General features: G+C 44.2%; 1 protein-coding gene across 1 annotated transcript in view; it reads left to right on the forward strand.

The window, feature by feature from the left end:
• Nucleotides 1–20282, forward strand: part of PXDNL (peroxidasin like) — a 267746-nt gene that overhangs the window by 80717 nt on the left and 166747 nt on the right. The window contains 1 exon segment of the mRNA XM_076005349.1: nucleotides 18351–18412. Coding sequence (XP_075861464.1) covers nucleotides 18351–18412 — 62 coding nt within the window.

The following is a 20282-nucleotide window of genomic DNA, read 5'->3' on the forward strand; positions in this document are numbered from 1 at the left end:
CCTTGTACCACCTTTGGCCAGATTGTGACCCTAAGTTGCAGCACTAATGGCATCAATTCCCTGAGCCTCAATGACACCTTCAAACAAATGCAATCCACCCCTATGTCTCTCAGCATCCACGGCCCATCACAGCACAGCCTGCATGTACCCTTCAGGTTTCTCTTGTGTCCCTTTTCCTCCTCCACATGTGCAGACACACCTGTCCTTTCCTTTGCCTGTGCCTTCATCTGCTGCTGACACCCTTCCCCCTGTCCTCTCCTCCTCCCTGTGGGTTGTTGAAAGCCTCATCCTTCCAGGTCCATCTTGCATGCCAATTTATCCATAAAGAATTCAGGTTTTTTTTTTAAATTCTTCATTGAATCCTTAAGCACTTGATGCTGCTTATATGACATGTATCGTGTTACATCTTTTAATGACTCCATGTGTCTGCTATGCTAATTATTTGTGACACCTAACACAGCATTTCCTACAGAGTCTTTACCCATAAACACGCCGTGGCCTTCCTCCAGCCTGGGGAGGACTCACCCCAGCAGGGTGGGGTATTCCCAGTCTGTGTTGTCTCTGTCCCCACAGCTATCCCCGCTACTCCACTTTAGCAGCCCGCTCCCATCCCTTTGCACTGGACCTTGCAATGCTCTGGAGCTCCTGCCACCTGAAAATCTTCAGTTCAAAAATATCACCTGATCAGCCCCAGATCGCCTGTGCTTCCTGAGTCCTGTCTCAGACCTCCCCTCGGGGGACACTTGTCACCTTATCTCAGATCTACCCATTCCTTCCAGGTGTGATCAATTCTGTGTGTGGCCTCTGGTTTCTTCCCCTAGTGTGCGCTGTCTGTGCTCCTGCTATCCTTTAGACTCAGATATGAAGTAACCTCAACTTCTCTTTATTCCTACCCTCTGCTCCATTGTGTTGGAGGAAACCACAAAATTGCATAGCTGTACTGTTTTGAGTCACAGCAAATCTATTTCAAATCTCAGGTAGACCCTCAAATAATTCTAACGGCTTTTCTGGACATTAGCTTTAGGTAGGAGACACTCTAAGAGAATAAGATAATATTCTAGAACTAGGAGAAACGAGTTTCTCAGTGGATTCAGTGGGTCAGTTCAGGTGAAAACCAAAACTTGACGGTGGCTGAGCATCGATGACAGAGTGAAGTGATGTTCCCCCACTCCCACTTGCCTCAGAACCAACCTCTCCTTACATTGCCATGGTGACCTGGCCTTCTACTTTTCTAGAACCTTGTGCCAAGGGTCTCTTGGGCATTATCTGTGACCTTGTAACAGCCCTGCAGTATAGATAATATTGGATTTTTTTTGGATTTTTCCACAAGTTTTAATGAGCACCTTCTGCATGCCAGAGCTCTTTTTGGAGCTGAGCTGTATCCCTAAACATTTAAGATCCCCAACCTTGAGAAAGTTACGTTCTAGCAGGGAAGACAAGCATTAAAACTAAGAAATAAATAAACATATTGCATAGAGTTATGTAAGTCAATGGCAAAGATTTAAAAATATAGAGATGAGCAGAACTGGGGAGGTTGGCATTGAGGAATGCCAGGAAGTTGGAGTGTGGCTGCAGTTTGGAGGAGGCAGGGTCAGAGGAGGGTCACTGGGCAGATGGCATTAGAGCAAAGACCTGGTTGGAAGGAGGAGGCGTGTGCATGCCGGAGGAGCGGCTCAGGCAGGGGACAGCCCCGCAGGTACCCCTCTCTAGGAGTGTGCATGGCATGTGAGAGGACCAGCGTGGACTGGCCAGTGTGGCCGGAGCAGAGAGACAGGCCCAGTTAGCACAGGACCTTGCGGATTAGGGAAACAGACTTGATCTGTGTCATTGCGAGCCATGTGCTTTTTTTTCTGAGTGGACACTGGGGGGTTTTGAAGGAAGAGACAATGTGACTGACCCAACAGGTTTTAAAATGATCACTCTAACTGCTGCATTTTCTGCTTTCCTCTTTTTAAAAATCTATTTTTTAATTGACAATTAAAAATTGTATAGATTTGTGGTGTACAGCATAATGTTTTGATATATGCATACATTATGGAATAGCTAAATCAAGCTAATTATCATACATACATTACCTCACCCCATATGCCTGTCTTTGTGTGTGTGGTGAGGACATTTGACGTCTGTCTCAGCAAAGACGAGCCGTGTTGACAGGAGACTGTGGCCTGGCAAGGGCTGGGGCAGGAAGCAGTCAGGGTGTTGTGTTGTAAATGAGGCCAGAGTTGGCCTCTGATAGGGAGGTGGCAGGATAGATTTTGCGGGGGTGCACATTCCAGATCTACTTTGAAACTGACTCCTTGGAGGCAGGATGCTGGAGAAAGAAAAAAGTCAAGGATGGTGTCAAGATCCCCAGCCTGCACAGCTGGAGGAAGTGTCACCACTGCGCTGGGGGCTGTGGCTAAGTGGGCTGCAGAGGGCTCCTCGGGATTGCAGGCGAGCCCAGGATGCGTCTGAGATGTCCTGGAGACAGCTGCAGGACGTGCAGGGCAGGCAGTGGGGTGGGCCCCACGGTGCGAGACAGCGGTCGGTTGGCTGCGCAGTGTGGGTGTCAGTGGCATCTGGAGGTGTCCATGGCCCTAACGCTGGATGGCATTGAGTGGGGCTAGAGAAAAGGAGAAGCCCCGGGATGTAGCCCGGGCATCCCAACTCACCAGGCGGGCGAGGAGAAGGAGGCAGCAAAGGGCCCTGAGAATAGGCCAGTTGACGCGAGACGGCAGACACGCTCACCACGACCGCTCCCTGCTCGAAAAGTAAGCCAGGCTCGAGTTCGTGTTTCTCGCCCTGGGCACTGCTGACATTCTCTGCTCGGTCATGTTGTGGGGGCGGCCCGTGTAGCACCACCACCGTGTAGCACCAGTAGCACCACCACCTCCAGCGGTGACAATCACAGTTGTCTCGAGACATGGCCAAATACTCCTAGGATGGGGTGCAAAATCATCCGTGTTGAAAGCCACTGTAAACTACCCCTCTAGCAGGAGCATCTCTCTCTCTCTCCCCTGCAGACTTCCAATCCTGTGTTCACATCGCTACTGGCAATGTTTGTAAAATGAAAATTTCATTAAAACATTTCATTTTTTTCAATCTTGTAATGTGTCCTAACATCTTTTTAAATTTTTTAAGCGTATTATGGGGGTACAAGTGTTAAGGTTACATATATTGCCCATGCACCCCTCCCCACTCGAGTAAGTGCTTCAAGCATGTCCATCCCCCAAATGTTGCACATCTTACTTGTTGTGGTTGTATATACCCATCCCTTCCTCCCCCCCTCCCACCCTTGTGACACCTGATAAATGTTACTCCTATATGTCCACTTAGGTGTTGATTCGTTAATACCAATTTGCTGGTGAGTACATGTGGCGCTGGTTATTCCATTCTTGAGATATTTGACTTAGTAGAATGGGTTCCAGCTGTATCCAGGAAGATACAAGAGGTGCTATATCACCATTGTTTCTTAAAGCTGAGTAGTATTCCAAGGTATACATATACCACATTTTATTAATCCATTCATGAATTGATGGGCACTTGGGTTGTTTCCACAGCTTTGCAATTATCAATTGTGCTGCTATAAACATTCAAGTGCAGGTGTCTTTTTCATAAAGTGACTTTTGATCTTTTGGGTAGATGCCCAGTAGTGGGATTGCTGGATCAAATGGTAGATCTACTTGTATCTCTTTGAGGTATCTCCATATTGCTTTCCACAGAGGTTGAACTAGTGTGCAGTCCCACCAGCAGTGTAGGAGTGTTCTCCTCTCTTTACATCCATGCCAGCATTTGTTGTTTGGGGACTTTTTGATAAAGGCCATTCTGACTGGAGTTAAGTGATATCATTGTGGTTTTGATTTGTATTTTCCTGATGATTAGAGATGTTGAATATTTTTTCATATGTTTGTTGGCCATTATTCTGTCTTCTTTGGAGAAGTTGCTGTTCCTGTCCTTTGCCCATTTTTTGATACGGTTGTTTGATTTTTTCTTGCTGATTTTCCTGAATTCTAAGTAGATACTACTTACCAGCCCTTTATCAAATGTGTAGCTTGCAAAAATTTTCTCCCATTCTGTGGGTTGTCTGTTTGCTCTCTTGACAGTTTCTTTGGCTGTGCAGAAGCTTTTTAATTTGATCAGGTCCCATTTATTTATTTTTGTTGCTGTTGTGATTGCCTTTGGGGTCTTCTTCATAAATTCTTTGCTTAGGCCAATGTCTAGAAGAGTATTTCCAACATTTTCCTCTAGATTTCTAATAGTTTCACACCTAAGGTTCAAGTCTGCTACCCAGCGTGAGTTGATTTTTGTGAGAGGTAAAAGGCGTGCGTCTGGTTTCAGTCTTCTGCATGTGGCTATCCAGTTTTCCCAGAACCATGTATTGAATAAGGATTCTTTTCCTCAGTGTATGTTTTTGTCTGCTTTGTTGAAGATTATTTGGCTGTATGAGGATGGTTTTATATTTGGGTTCTCTGTTCTGTTCCACTGGTCAATGTCCCTGTTCTTGTGCCAGTCCAAACCAGTGTTAATTACTATAGCCTTATAGTATAGTTTGAAGTCTGGTAAATTGATACCTCCTATTTTGTTTTTATTGCCTAGGATTGATTTTGCTATACGGGGTCTTCTCTGGTTCCATACAAAGCATCAAATTATTTTTTTCTATATCTGTGAAAAATGATGACAGTATTTTTATAGGGATTGCGTTGACTCTGTAGGTCACTTTGGGTAGCATAGACATTTTAACAATGTTGATTCTGCTGGCCCACAAGCATGGTATATTCTTCCATCTGTTTATGTCCTCTGGTGTTTCCTTCTTCAGTGTTTCATAGTTCTCCCTGTAGAGGTCTTTTACCTTCTTAGTTAAGTATGTTGCAAGGTACTTTATTTTCTTTGTTGCTATTTTGAAGGGAATTGAGTCTTTGATTTGGTTCTCACGTTTACTGTTGTTGGCGTATAAGAATGCCTCTGATTTCTGTGTATTGATTTTTGTATCCTGAGACTTCACCAAATTCATTTATCAGATCAAGGAGTCTCATGGTTGAATCCTTGGGGTTTTCTAGGTATAATATCATGTCATCAGCAAAGAGTGAGAGTTTGACCTCTTCTCCCATTTGGACGCCCTTAATTCCGCTCTCTTATCTGATAGCTGTAGCGAGGACTTCCAGCACTATGTTGAACAGAAGTGGAGATAGTGGGCAACCCTGTCTTGTTCCAGTTCTAAGTGGGAATGCTTTCAATTTTTCCCATTGAGTAAGATATTGGCTGTGGGTCTGTCATATATGGCTTGTATCATTTTTTAGGTTAGCCCTGTCTATGCCTATTTTGTTGAGTGGTCTTATCATAAAAGGGTGTTGAATTTTGTCAAATGCTTTCTCTGCATCTCTTGAGAGGATCATATGGTCTTTGTTTTTGCTTCTGTTTATATGATGAATTACATTTATAGATTTGTGTAGGTTGAACCATCCCTGCATCCCTGGAATGAAGCCCACTTGGTTGTGATGAATTATTTTCTTGACAAGCACCTTGGACTCGATTGGCTAGGATTTTTTTGAGAATTCTTGCATCTATATTAATAAGGGATATTGGTCTGTAGTTTTCTTTTTTTGTTGCATCCTTTCCTGGTTTTGGTTACAGGGTTATGTTCGCTTCATAAAATGTGTTGGGGAGGTTTCCATCCTTCTTGATGTTGTAGAGTAATTTCTGCAGGATAGGCACCAGTTCTTTGTAGGTGTGGTAAAATTTGGATGTGAAACCATCTGGTCCAGGACTTTTCTTTTTAGGAAGGTTTTTTATTGCTGTTTCAATTTCACTACTTGATATTGGTGTGTTCAGGAATTCTATTTCTTCCTGGTTGAGCCTAGGGAGGCTGTGTGTTTCTAAGAAATTGCCCATTTCCTCCACATTTTCCAGTTTGTGTGCATAGAGGTTTTTGTAGTATTCATAAATTATATCTTGTATCTCCATGGCATCAGTTGTAATTTCTCCTTTATTGTTCCTGATGGAGCTTACTAGAGATTTTTCTTTTCTGCTTTTTGATAGTCTAGCCAGTGGCATGTCAATTTTGTTTATTTTTACAAAGAACCAACTTTTTGTTTTATTAATCTTCCGTATAGTTTCCCTGTTGTCCATTTTGTTTAGTTTTGATTTGATCTTAATGATTTCACTTCTTCTGCTGGGTTTGGGGTTGGTCTGTTCTTCTTTTTCCAGCTCTTTGAGATGTTTCATTAGGTTGTCTATTTGTAATCTTTTCCACTTTTGGATATAGGCATTTATGGATATAAACTTTCCTCTGAGGACTGCTTTAGCTGTGTCCCCACAGGTTTTGATAACTTCTGTCACCTTTGCCATTTAGTTCAAAGAATCTTTTGATTTCTATCTTGATTTCCTCATTTATGAAGTGATCATTCAGCAGAAGGTTGTTTAGTTTCCATGACCTTGTGTAGAAATGAGGACTCCTGTTAGGATTGATTTCTACATTTATTCCATTGTGGTCTGAAAAAATACATGTTATAGTTTCTATTTTTTTAAATTGTTTAAGTTGTGCTTTGTGTCCTAGGATATTGTCAATTGTAGAGAATGATCTATGAGCTGATGAGAAGAACGTATATTCAGTGGTTTTGGCATAGAATGTCCTGTAAATGTCAGGCCAATTTTTTCTAGGGTTCTGTTTAAGTCCATTATTTCTTTGTTGATTTTCTGTTTGGAGGATCTGTCCAGTGCTGTCGGTGGGGTGTTAAAGTCTCCGACTATTATGGTGGTGTTGTTTATCCATTTCTTTACGTCAAGTAGAGTTTGATTTATGAATCTGGATGCATCAAGGTTGGGTGCATATATATTTAGAATTTTTATGTCTTCTTGTTGAGCTGTACCCTACCATTATATAGTGACCTTCTTTGTCTTTTATTACTTTTGTTGATTTAAAAACTAAATTATCTGTAATCAGCACCATCACGCCAGCTTTCTTTTGGCTTCCATTTGCTTGAAATATTGTTCTCTGCCCCTTTACTTTCAGTCTCATTGCATCCTTGCAGGTTAGATGTGTTTCATGAAGGAAGCAGATACTTGGCTTGTGTTTTTTTATCCATTAGGCCAGCCTATGTCTCTTGAGTGGGGAGTTCAAGCCATTCACATTTATTGAGATAACTGATAGGTGGGGCAGATTTCTGTTCATTATGTTGGGTTGAACTTTGTGACTTTGTTTTTTCTCTTGAGCCATTGTAGTATCTGGGCTTTGATCTTTAGCTTTGAGTAGATTTACATTCCTTTGTGTTTATTGTGTTGATCTGTGGGTTACACTGTTTTGAGTACTTCTTGAAGGGCTGGTCTTGTCTTGGTGAATTCCCTCAGTCTTTGCTTATCTATGAATGTCTTGATTTCTCCTTCATATACAAAACTTAGTTTTTCAGAAAATAAGATTCTAGATTGGGAATTGTTATGTTTCAGAAGAGTGAGAATGGGGCCCCAGTCTCTCCTTGCTTGTAAAGTCTCAGTAGAGAAGTCTGGTGTTATTCGAATTGGCTTTCCCTTTTATATTACTTGCTTCTTTCATCTTACGGCTCTTAGAAGGGCCTCTTTAGTTGATATTTTGGTCAGTCTGGTGACTGCATGTAGTGACGTCTTCCTGTTTGCTTTGAATCTTCCAGGGGTCCTCTGACCTTCTTGAACTTGTATATCGAGATTTTTAGCAAAGCCTGGGAAATTTTCCTCTAGTATATCTTCAAATAGCTTGTCCAACCCTCGGGTGTTTTCTTCTTCCCCTTCTGGTAACTCTATGACTCTCACATTAGGTTTCTTCACATAATCCCACATCTCTTTTAGGCTTTGCTCTTTTCTCTTGTTTCTCTGCTTTATCTCTGTGACTGATTTATTTAATTGGAAGGTGTTATCTTCAATATCTGAGATTCTTTTTTCTGTTTGATCTACCCTGTTCTTGAGGCTTTCCACTGTATTTTGTAGTTCCCTGAATTGATTCTTCATTTCCAGGAGTTCGGTTATACTTTTCTTCATTGTATCAATTGCTTTAGTGAATTTTTGTTCCAGGTCCTGGAGGCTTTCTGTGGTTTCCTTGTGTTGGTTATGGAGTTGTTCTTGCAGGTCATTGAATTTTCTTATGATCCACATTCAAAATTCCTCTTCTGTCATTTTGGTTGCCTGGTTTTGGTTGGTGTCCCTTTCTAAGGGGCTGGTGCTCCCCTTTGGGGGTGTGGTTTCCATTTCGTTCTTCATATTTCTGGAGTTCCTTTGCTGATTTCTTCCCATGTCGATCAGTTGTTCTTTCTTTCCTTTAGGTTTTTGTTTGGGTATTCACACCCCTTGTTTAGTTTCTGAGACGGTAGGTGGTGTCTGTGAGATTCAACCACTCCCTGTATGATGAGTCAGTAGGTGCCGTGAAAAGGGTGTGCAGAATGTCCTCTCTATCTGTAGGTGGTGCTTGCTTGGAGGAACAGGGTACGCTGTTGTTTTTGTGTAACCAGCTCTTGTTCCTCTAGAGAGGCACTCTAGTGCCTCAGGTGGTGGGTGGGGTCCTGGGACTTGCATGTGTGTTCTTTTCTCCTCCTCAGTGAGGGCTGGTCTAGGAGTAAGTCTGGGCAAAGCTGGGTTGGGTAAGCCTGCCCTCAGGCACCATCAATGCCATTAGCAGGGGTCAAAGTTCTGTTCTCTGCTTCTGGGAAAAGCTGCCAGGGAGCAGCTGGAATTGCCCCACTCAGTCAGAAAGTCTGCATGTGGGAATGGGGCTGTCTGAGACCTGCAGTCTGCAGCAGGTCTCGCTTCTTTCCACCCTCCCCAACTCCTCAGCTACTCCTGGGCCTCTCCCAGCAGGCCAGACCTCACGCCACTGGGCCTCCCCTTGCTGTGATGCCGGTGGGTGGTTCCCTGCGCAGGAACGCCACCTGGGCTGGGTGCATGGCTTCCCTTTGGGAGGAGGGTTGCCCTTTAGGACGCTGATCTGCCCCTGAAGGCACACACACCTCAGTAGGCTGACGTGGCCCAATTACAGGACGGGGTATGACACAAAACATAAAATAAGGACACAGACACACATGGACATGAAAATGACTCGAGTGACCAATGCACCAGTCACTTTATTTTTATACCCTCCAGACCCAAGATTAGTTCCTTGTACGTGAGCATCTGAGCATAGCAGCGATATCAGTCAATTCTGGAGTTGTTTCAAAAGGTAACAATTTCCTATGGTCTCAGACCTCAAAACGCTTACTAAAGTTAAGGTGCCGGACAGAGCTCAAAAGCCAAGGCCGAGATAGGCAACATAAAACAGTGCAGCCATTTGAAGTGCTTCTTGGTCTCAATCCCAGGCGGCGGCTCTTCCCTGGCCCCCATGGTTGTGCCTGATTTAGGTCACCTTCCCTTGGGGAGTCTTACCCGGCATTGACTACCAACCATGAAGTGGGGGCTAGTTCTTGGGAGAGTTCTTCTTGTTCTTGTTCTCATGGCCTCCAGACTCCCACCATGGGGGCCCTCCGTGTGGGAGTTGGGAGCATATGCTTAAGTGCAACAACTCAGGCCTCTTATCAAGTCACAAGGCAGCAACTGTGACTGAAGAAAATGCTGACTACCGCTGCGTCAGGCAGCACACGGACATCAAGACTATAGTGAATGATTAGTATAAGGCATCACACCAGAATCAGCCCCCAACAGTAGGCTATTTGCATATATCCCTTCTGTGTCCCGGGCAATGTGAGACCTGGGTACAAGGCATCTGTTCTGCAGGTCTGACCTCTGGGCCCCAGAGTTCAATCCCTATCCCCACCAGGGAGAGGAGTGCCAGTCCCAATTCACCCACGGGCAGCCCAAGCTGGGTCTATGTCTCTCAGCCTCAGGGTCTGCCCCGTTCTCCTGGGATCACCGTGCCAGCTGCACCTGGGAGGGCTGGCGGGTAGGGAGCTCCCCATCTGAGTTCCCCTCAGTCAGCTGTAGGGCCCCAAGAGGGAAGCTCCCATTCCCTGGAGGTGCCTCCGGCTGGTGACTATATTGTCCCTCTCGGCAGCTGTGGATAGGGTCGGGGGAGGGGAGAATGAGGCAATATGGCGCCTGCTGCACGGCTCGGGGCTGTGCCCAGTGAAGTGCCCTGTGGGAGTTGAGAGCCTGGTGCCATGTCCACTACAGGCTCACCGCTCGCTGGTGGTGTCCGTCTCTGGGCTGGTGTCCGCAGCTCTCTCCACCCGCTGGGGAGCCCACCAGCAGTCGGAGATGCAAGGGAGAGTTAACCCCTCTACCTACCCTTCCCGCTGGTCTCTGGACTGCTTCGGCGGTCTCAGCTTCCAGTTCTCCTCTGCAACCTCCTCCCGTGGAGTCTCCCGGGGTCTCAGGTACCCCTCCTTCCGACCCTTGTCCGATGTATGCTCGTCTTCTTGCTTCTTTCTTCTAATTTCTGCTAGAATCTGTCTTTTCTGCAGAGACACTCTGTCTGGAGGTGTTTCTCGTCTGCCATCTTGATCTTCTCCCTGTCCTGACATCTTAAAGATAGGTTTAAACTTCCTTGTTGAGCACAAAGGAAGCGTGTGATCAGGTCCTGCCTAGTGCTGTTTTCCCAAAGCTCTGCAGGCTCCAGTGCCTCTGTCCTGCCCAGCTGCTTACTGTTCTGTAAGAGTCTTGCGTTTTCATGCCTCTGTGCTTCACATACATCTGTCTTCCAGCTTTCTAAAATGTCTTTTCTCTTTCACACTTGGGTAAGTGCAGCTTGTCCATAAAAATTAGGTAGAGAATCCTTTTCCCTGCACAGCTTCTCTTTGTCTTTAAATCTGATTCAGATCCTTTGCACTCTCATGGTGCTCCTTGCATATCATCATCTTAGTACATATCCTACTGGACTGTGGTCATTGATTTCTTGTCTTTTACCGCTTACCTGCTTCTAATCTCTGAGAAGGTTGAGGATCTTGTCTTGCACTTCTTAGACACTTAATAAGTGCTTATTAATCCCAGAGGAGTGAAGTTACTTCTGGCATGAGCAATTGCTAAGTCCTTAATGGGGAAAGTAGCATTTGAATTGAGCCTCAGTGGGTGAGAAAACACTCTGAACATTAGACACCATGAACAAAAGAGGGGAGGTTCAGAGATAGCAGAGGAGGTCGTAGGGTGCTCAGACTCAAGGGAGGAGAAAAGTCACAGGGTGATAGTCTTGGAAAGCCTTAAACTCCAGCTGAGACAATGGGAAGACATTAATGAACCTCACTAAGGCGCTGGTATGATTGGCATTTTTTCAGGAAGAACTCTCAGGTAATCCAATATAGTTTACGGAAAGAAGAGACTGGATTTAGACAACCATTTATAGCAAAATTAGTTCAAACCCTCTTAGTGAAAAGCTTTCTGTAACTCTTAATCAGCCCATATCTAAACTATTTTAGAAACATGACTTTTTCCATGACTATTATAATTTAGGATTGAAATAACTCCTTGAAGAGGAAGCTTGTGCAATATAATTTTTAACTGGTTTTAACTCTTTAAGAATAAACAATTCTCTGTATAATAGATTTTGGTAAAATACACTGTTACTAACTTTAGCACAGCATGCAAATGAGCTGCTGGAAAGCTTTTCTCTCGAACCTAATGGATTATGGTGATGCAGTGAATTTTTCCTTTAAAATCGGTTAAAATAATTTACAGTTCTCTAAAATAAAGATCTCCATTCAGATGCTTAATTAATTCCTAAACTCTATGAATAATTTGTTGGTCTAAGGGATCATTTCTACTTGCTCTTGTGCAATAAAGCTAGGAAGTGCACATTTTTATCTCGGCTGATGTGTATGGGAGTTGCAGTCACTATCACGCAACCGGCACGCGGATATGGAGGCAGGACAACGGATCTCTAAGCTGCTCCTGCTCTGGGCTGTGCCTCATGTTCTAGGATAGTTGAGGTCTTATTTTTAACATCTCCTCAACTGCGTGCTTCAGGTTCAGAAGTCCTAAGCTTATGTTTCACACACATGGAGGTACATGTGAAATCACACATGTAGACCCACACACGCCCACATTCTACTTCCTTCTACTGACAGTATTCCTTTTTTCTGTATAATCTTGAGGCTTTTGAGGAAATGAAAAACAGCCACTTTGTACAAAAAGGTTGGGAACACTGAACTTATATGCTAGTTTGACTGTGCAGTTAGATACAGATAAATATAGCAATCTCCTCCCATCTCTGCTGCTGCGTTGAGCGGGGTTGCCAGGGTGATCGTGCGGCACAGCAAATCTGTTTTTATGTGGCTCAGTGAGTTCATGTGAAAGCTGAATCAATACCAGCAACTTCTCACCCTGCATCCACATCTTTCTCTATTATTTTTGTTGTCATTCTCTGGCCACACATTCTTGCTCTTCATGTTTTAGAGAGGTTAGGAAGATATTTGTCCTCACTTTGGTGGCCTCATACCTGAGGGTGGTTGTGTAAGTAAACAAATATTCGGGTAAGGACTGTCAAATACGTTGTCAATGCTCACAAAAATATGTGATTTTTAAAACATCCCTTTGGAGTGAGGTGGTTTCTCTTTGAGAAGCCCCAGGAAATATTTGCTAATGTCCCCTATGTTTGTCAGCACCTAATGATTCCACGAGACTGTAGGATGTATAATTAGACACACGTTATTACGGATCTCACAAACGTCAGGCTTGTGTTGATGTTTGGAATGGTTCTTTCCCAAGGAAATGTGATGCCCTTATAGGATGTTGAGCCAATGTTAATTCAGAAAGCTTTTCTTAGGACTCATACTCCCATCTTTTGTTTTCTGCCATAGAATATGCTGAGAGTTCTTTGTCTTATGTTTGCAAAGATAGTGCTTATGCAGAAATAATGGCTGGTCATTCATTCAGTGATCAACTCTATATTGACTATGTATCTGTCAAACCCTGTACTAGGAAACTGGGAATGTGTAAATTACCTTAAATCCAATATTGTTTCTGTCCTCGTGGTCCTTAGAGTCTGATTAGAGAAGGCAGACAGGGACCAGGTATCACTCATGCAAATATAAAACTGCAGCAGTGCAGTGGACAAGGAGCTCAGGGAAGGCTTTCCAGGGAAGAGCACAGTGGAGGTCGAGACAGAGAGTAGGAATCAGCAGGTGAGATGACGTGGGGAGGGTGGCCCACCCAGAAGACAATCGTGCAGAGATTCCTGTGGGCAGAGCTAGGGCAAGTCCGAGGTGGAGAAGGCAGGAGTGCTGGCTTGAGGTGGGCAAGGAGAGGACATTAAAGAGGAGGCTGGAAAGGCACTTCCAGCTGGGACCAGGCAGGGACTCTGGCTGTTAAAGAGTCTGTCTCTACTTTTACAGAAATGGAAAGCCACTTAAGGGCCTTGAGAAGCATGCCACAGAGGGGAGAACGGATGGGTGGGACAGACCAATTGCAGGATGTTTGCATCCCAGTACCGGGGGCATGGTTTGCTCTAGTGTGGAAGCAGTGGATGAGGGGAGAATGTGACACATTCAAGGCACAGGAGGCAAAACCAGAAGAACTCTGAGTTGGATAGGGCACAGGGAGTGGCGGCAGCTCAGGGGTTGGGTTTTCAGACATGCTGGGTTTAAGGTGCCTCTGAGACATCTGAAAGATATTTAAAAAGGCATTGGGTGTATAGATCTAGCTCCTAGAGGTAAATCTGGGCTGGAGATGCAATTTGCAAGCCTTCTGCATAGAGGTGATAACCGACGCCATGGATGTTGACGAAACCCTCTAGGGAGGCTGTGTGTGGGTGAACATGAAATGACAATGGTGAAAATTTTCTGCCTTCTATATCTGAAGAAATAGCTTCTAATTTATATATGTCTAAACTTTTTGAAGTGATGTAAATAGATTTAAAATTTTCAAGTAATCATTCATATTTACCAACTTGCAATAGATCTCCAAAAATGTCAGGGTTATCAATAGTCTCGTAAAAATGAGGTGTTGGAGAGGAGAGACGAGCTGTATTATCAGGGCTCAGAGGTGAGTGGAGACAAAGCTAACTCCCTCTTTTACTGGGCTAAAGCCATCACATAAATCAAACAGACTGAACTTAAAACACCCTACTGCTTTGAATTGGTTTAAAGATTTAAAAAAATTATTTTTGAAAAAAATTTTGTTATAAAATTTGTCAAACCATGTAACCACAAAGCTTAAAGATGCCTGCACTATGATCAAATAGAACTCTCTGGGCTGCCCTATTTTCCTGCAAGAAATAAAATCTACTTTTGTGCATTTTTCACATTCATTAGCACTGAATTCAAATACCGGTTGTTTATTCAACCTGCAGGGCTTCCCAGGGTAAGTCTAGAATTGGAGTGATTTACTCTAGGGAAGCATTGCTGGAATGAGGAATAAACAGGGCTCTGTGATTAGTGGCTTCTCAGTGGGTGCCTTCTGGAAAAGAGATTATACATTTCTTATGAATTATTAAATATGAATTGCTACCTGTAAAATATTTAAATGTTAAATCAATATTTAACAATTACTTTAATTACTGTGTAACATAAATCACAGAGTAGCGATGATACTGAATAAGCTATTTTATGTTATTTTAACCCTTAGATTGCATCTTTGCCTTGATTTTAGTTGGCTCTGTATATAAGAGGCTCTGCCAGGAGAAAGCTGTCTTTCTAGCTCCAGTAACCAGACACCTGTGCAAACTGCGGAGGATGCACATTTGCTGCATGATGGCAGGGGCTAGGACCCATTGAAAGTGCTTATGCTAAACTCAAGTTTTCTTTATAAGAAAGAAATTGCTCAAAAGTATAGAGAAGTAGAAGAAGGGAAAACTTCATATACTAGAATATTCACTTATAAAATCTGCTAGTTGTCTCTAAGTTGGTTAACCTACAAACCTGGTTTGTGACCTGTGAGGTGGCTGCATGGCTGGAAAGCATTGCTTTCCTCCAGATAAGAAAGCCACAGCCTCAGATAAAGGAAAGCATTAATGTACACAACCAAGAAGCTGCTTCCAGGAGTGTTTGCGAGCATGGGTTTTTCTGGGTTTGTGGCTTGAATTTACCATTGATTTGCTCTGTGGCCTTGGGCACTTCTCCCAGGCGAGTATCTGTTTCCATACTAGGAAAAGGCTGTACTCCCAGGATTGTTGGATCAGGTTTCCCTGGGTCATCCCTGTGTGACCTCGTGCAGCTGAGCATGTCTGTGGCTGCTCCCTTTGCCGCTAGGGACTGTTGAGCCCAGCTGTTAAGAGAAACCTCTGCTGAAACTGAACCTTGGTCCTGGCATTTCCAAGTTGTGCAAAATTGAACAAGTTACCTCATCTCTCTATACTAGTGGTCCCCAACCTTTTTGGAACCAGGGACCAGTTTCATGGAAGACAATTTTTCCAGGCCAGAGTTGGGGATGGTTTCAGGACTCGTCAAGCGCATTACATTTATTGTGCAGTCAGACCTGTCTGCTAATGATAACTTGTATTTGCAGCTGCTCCCCAGCACTAGCATCACCGTCTCAGCTCCACTTCAGATCATCAGGCGTTAGAGTCTCATATGGAGGCACAACCTAGATCTCTCGCGCATGCAGTTTACAGTAGGGTTCCTGCTCCTGTGAGAATCTAATGCCACTGCAGATCTGACAGGAGGTGGAGCTTATGTGAGTGAAGGGGAGCAGCTGTAAATACACGTGAAGCTTCACTTGCTCACCTGCCCCTCACCTCCTGCTGTGCAGCCCAGTTCCTAACAGGCCACGGATTGGTACCCATCTGTGGCCTGGGGGTTGGGGATCACAACTTTAAACCACATTTTTTCCAATTAAATAATGGGGTACTTATAGAACCTACCTCACAGTGTAATTGTGAAAATTAAAAATGACTAAATACATGTAAAGTACTGAGGACATTGAATATTTAAATCATGCTAAATTTGAAGCCCTCATCAGCACTGATTCTTATTCATCAAATTCTACTTGTACTCTACATTATTAAGCATGTATAACACACATACAGGTTGGAATCCAATGATACAACACATTTCACTTGGTAAGAAAAATCTTGTAATAGGCTGGGTGTGGTGGCTCATACCTCTAATCCTAGCACTCTGGGAGACCCAGGTGGGAGGATCACTTGAGCGTGGGAGTTTGAGACCAGCCTGAGCAAGAGTGAGACCCATCTCTACTAAAAATAGAAAATATTAGTCAGGTGTTTTGGTCCCAGCTACTTGGGCTGAGGTAGGAGGGATTGCTTGAACCCAGGAGTTTGAAGTTGCTGTGAGCTATGATGATACCATGGCAATAGAGAGAGACTTTGTCAAGGAAGGAAGGAAGGAAGGAGGGAAGGAAGGAAGGAAGGAAGGAAGGAAGGAAGGAAGGAAGGAAGGAAGGAAGGAAGGAAGGAAGGAAGGAAGGAAGAAGGGAGGGAGGGAGGGAGGGAAGGAAGGAAGGAAAGAAGGAAGGAAGGAAGGAAGAGAGAGGAAGGGAGGAAGGAAGGAGAGGAAAGGGGAGGAAAGGAAAGGGAGGGAGGAAGGAAGGGGAGGGAATAGAGGGAAGGGGAGGAAAGGAAGGAGAGGGAAGAGAGGGAAGGGGAGGAAAGGAAGGGGAGGGGAGGGGAGGAAGGGAAGAGGAGGGAGGGAAGGGGAAGGAGGAAGGGAAGGGGAGGAAGGGAAGGGGAGGGAGGGAAGGGGAGGGGAGGAAGGGGAGGGGAGGGAGGAAGGGGAGGGGAGGAAGGGGAGGGGAAGGAAGGAAGGAAGGAAGGAAGGAAGGAAGGAAGGAAGGAAGGAAGGAAGGAAGGAAGGAAGGAAGGAAGGAAGGAAGGAAGGAAGGAAAAAAGGACAAATCTTGTAATAGATCTCTTTCCAAATCTTTACTTTTTGCAATGATGGAAGCTTCTCTCTCTCCCCTCCCTCCTCTGGCAGCCAATCTCCCCATCTCCTCCTGTCACTCTCCCAGGCTCTGCCTCCTTTGCCAGGTGCTAAGCCATGATGGAAGGTAATGATTTTGTAGGGTGCCATGTGTGTGTCTGTGTGTAATTCAAAGTAATAAGGGTAAAGTTGTTTTACACTAATGGGTAGATAATAGTGTCATTGCGGTGTCTTATACAGTGTTGCCATTGTAGCTTTTATAATGAACAGGGCCCTTGGGCAGACATGGGATGACCAGCCAGGCTGCCAAATTTCAGAGAGTAGGAGGGTGCAGCCCTGGTTTTGGATCCAACCTAAGGCAGTTTGAAATGATCATTTCTTTCCAACTGCATCCTTTTTATTCTATTGTAATTATGCTTTTTCCTTAGGTGTCTGAAGTACTCTTCCTACCATAATGATTTTATAAGAAAGAAGCTTAGAAATGAAATAGAAATGCTCCTTTTCCTTAAAGATTTTTATTTTCTTTTTTTTCAAGAATATTTCCAGTTGTGATTAAATATACTTTATGCAAACATGAGATGTACATCTTCTCCCTTTGTGTGCCCTTACTTCAAGTCAAATAGCTTCCCACTGACAAAGTCAAGTAGCATTTACTGTGTCCTTCCACCTGGATGTATTAATATACTGTCCTCCTCCTAATTTCGATGAAACTTGGTTTGTTCTTTTTCATGGTGACTTTCTGCTGTTCACTATACACTGCTGTATGTCACTGTTGGTGTCATCGAGATGATTTGAAGAAGCTGCGTTTAGAACTCAGGTGCAGGGCATATATTTAAATGTTCTAGGCGGAGTGCGCAGACTGCCCAGGGACCCTGCTGTTGACTGTAAGATTTGCTTTGCAAGGTCTGCGTGGTTCCGTGCTTTGGAAGCGTACTTCCCTCTGTTTCAGCACAGGCTTTCGAGGGGAGTGCAGACCTCTCCGGCTGCAGCTGTGCTGCGTGAAGAGAAGCCTTTCTGAAATGGCAGCTTGGAAGGACCTCCTGGATCAATTGCATAGAGGGATACGGAGGAATGAAAAGGTTTAATTCTAAAGGATTAAAACAAGACAGATTACTTCTCATCCACACCCCCCGGCGTTAGAATTCATTCAAGTATTCAACAAAATTACATAAAATATGTCATCTTTTGCCTCCTTGTGTCAGGAGAATTCTCCCTATTCTGAAATATAAACAAGCATTTGGGCGCTTGTAATGTGTCTTATTGTGGCTGTGATCTTAATTATTACTCTAGCTGCACTTCCTTTAAAAGCGTTAACGAGTAGAGGGCAGTTTAACCAGCCACTAGCATTCTCACGCTCCCTGAGAAAAGGTGGCGTGGCGACCCTTTCTGGTTGGGCCTCAGGTTCCCCTTTGGAACATCTTCACACTTAGGGCTGTGAAACTCACTCAGCAGAGGAGAGAAAATAGCTCAGAGTTTCTGACTGTTGTATCCGACATATAATGGTTGGTGCCAGTGAAATTTCTAATTTCAGCTGAAGTTATTGCTAATTCTTCAAACATTTTACTCACCAGCCCAAGGAATAACCAACTTGATTTTGTGCCTTCCGGGTACATTCACTTCAACCAACTAGAAACGCTACAGTCAGAGACCTTTGGAGACCTTCTGCGGTTGGAGAGACTGTCAGTGCTGACCCCTTAGGTGCCCTTTGCTGCTGCTGTCCCTGCTCTGTTCATACAACCCATCGGGCTGCCCTGGGGGGCAGGACACTGCTGCAGGCTCAGGAAGCGGCACCCGCACAACGTGGCTGTAAGACCGTCTATAGCTTGAAATCAGTGGAGAAAAGGTGAATGATCAACTAAAAATACGGCAAAAGAGATGAACAGGCACCTCACAAATGAGGTAAAACCATTTCAAGAACTTACGGCAGAGTCTAGTACAGTTGAATATACACATCCCTGCGATCTAGCACTTCCACTGCCGCTGCACACACGACAGAAAGCTCGCGCCTGGGCACCAGAAGATGAGTTCTTGTGTTTACGGCAGCGTTTTTTCTGACAGCTCCATGCTGGCAACTACCCAAGTCTCCAACAACAAGAGAATAGAGAAATATGCTTTTGTATATTCATAAAATAGAACACTATACGACGACGTGGATGACTCTCAGAAACATTCTGAGAAAACTGAAAATTGCATAGTTCTACTTTATTCTTAAACTATCTTCAAAACCAGATAGCAGGGACACATGCAGCACCGAAAAGTCAAATGCTGGTCACCTGTGTGGAGAAGGGGGTCATTGGGTGTGACAGGGGGAGTTTCTCCAGTCCTGGCAAGGTTTTGCCGTTTTGTTTTTCCTGGGTGGTCGTTACATAGCCATGCCCAGTTTGGAGCAAGGCATTGTGCTCTACGTCATAGTGTCTGTGCTTTTCTAGATGGATGTTTTATTTCAATAAGGCTTTATTAAATAAACAATGACGAACCAAGGGACGCTGGGGCAGCCTCCTTATGTTTTGTATTTAATTGGATGAAGGTACTCTCCTCCTGCAGTTTCTCTAATACCTTATATTAACAAACTTATTGTGTCTTTACATGATGGTGTAGATTGTTTTTCTGAAAAGAAAGAAAAATGCAGAATTACATAGCTAAACGTAATCAGGGATCTCTTTTCCTCAAAAAAAAAATATGAATTAGGAGTTTATGAGTTTCAAAAAGAATGCCTTTAATTAATACACAAAAAACACTAGTAAAATGAAAAGCTGAGAAGTGCTAGTCTGTCCCGACCTGCAGGACCAGTTATTAGTGGGGTCCTCGAAGGAGGGAGTGGGACCTGGGAAAGGCATAAGACACAGAAATGGAGACAAGACAGGAGTCTGATCAAGTCTCGTTTATTAGGAACAGAGTGCAGACTTATATACCAGTAGCTCAGCGGGTTTCTCCGAGAGGCAAAGGACAACCGTATAAGGAAGGCAGTAAAGGGTCTGGGGGCAAGAGGCAAAGGATAACCGTATAAGGAAGGCAGTAAAGGGTCTAGGGGCTACGTCATGTCAGAGGAACAGAAAGTATGCACTTCCTGTCTCCCATCATGACAAGGCATCCATCTCAGGCTGGCTATGTGAGGTTGTGGCAGCCATCAGGAGCTGCGGCTCCGGACACTAGTCAACCACTGTCCCATGCAGTCACTCCACCCATTTGCCCATAGAGGTGTAGGAGTGCATGCAATTACACAGTTTGCTTTTGTTTGCTTTTTTGCTACAGGCATGTGATGACAGACAGGAAACTGGACAGGAAAGTATATGGTACTCCTGCTAGTTTGGATGTTTGTCCTCTCCAAGTCTCATGTTGAAATTTGATCCCCAGTGTTGGAGGTGGAGCCTAATGGGAAGTGTTTGGGTCCTGGAGGTGGATCCCTCATGAATAGATTAATGCCTTTGCTTATGCTAACACCCGTGTCTGAAGACTACATTATTTTTATTTCATCTACTTGTATATAATTGACCTTCTAATCTTGTTCCATTAATTTTGATAGCCCCTCTTGCTTCTCCACTTAAGAAT

This window comes from Microcebus murinus, chromosome 7 (genome assembly GCF_040939455.1).
Source record: "Microcebus murinus isolate Inina chromosome 7, M.murinus_Inina_mat1.0, whole genome shotgun sequence".
Classification (NCBI taxonomy): Eukaryota; Metazoa; Chordata; class Mammalia; order Primates; family Cheirogaleidae; genus Microcebus; species Microcebus murinus.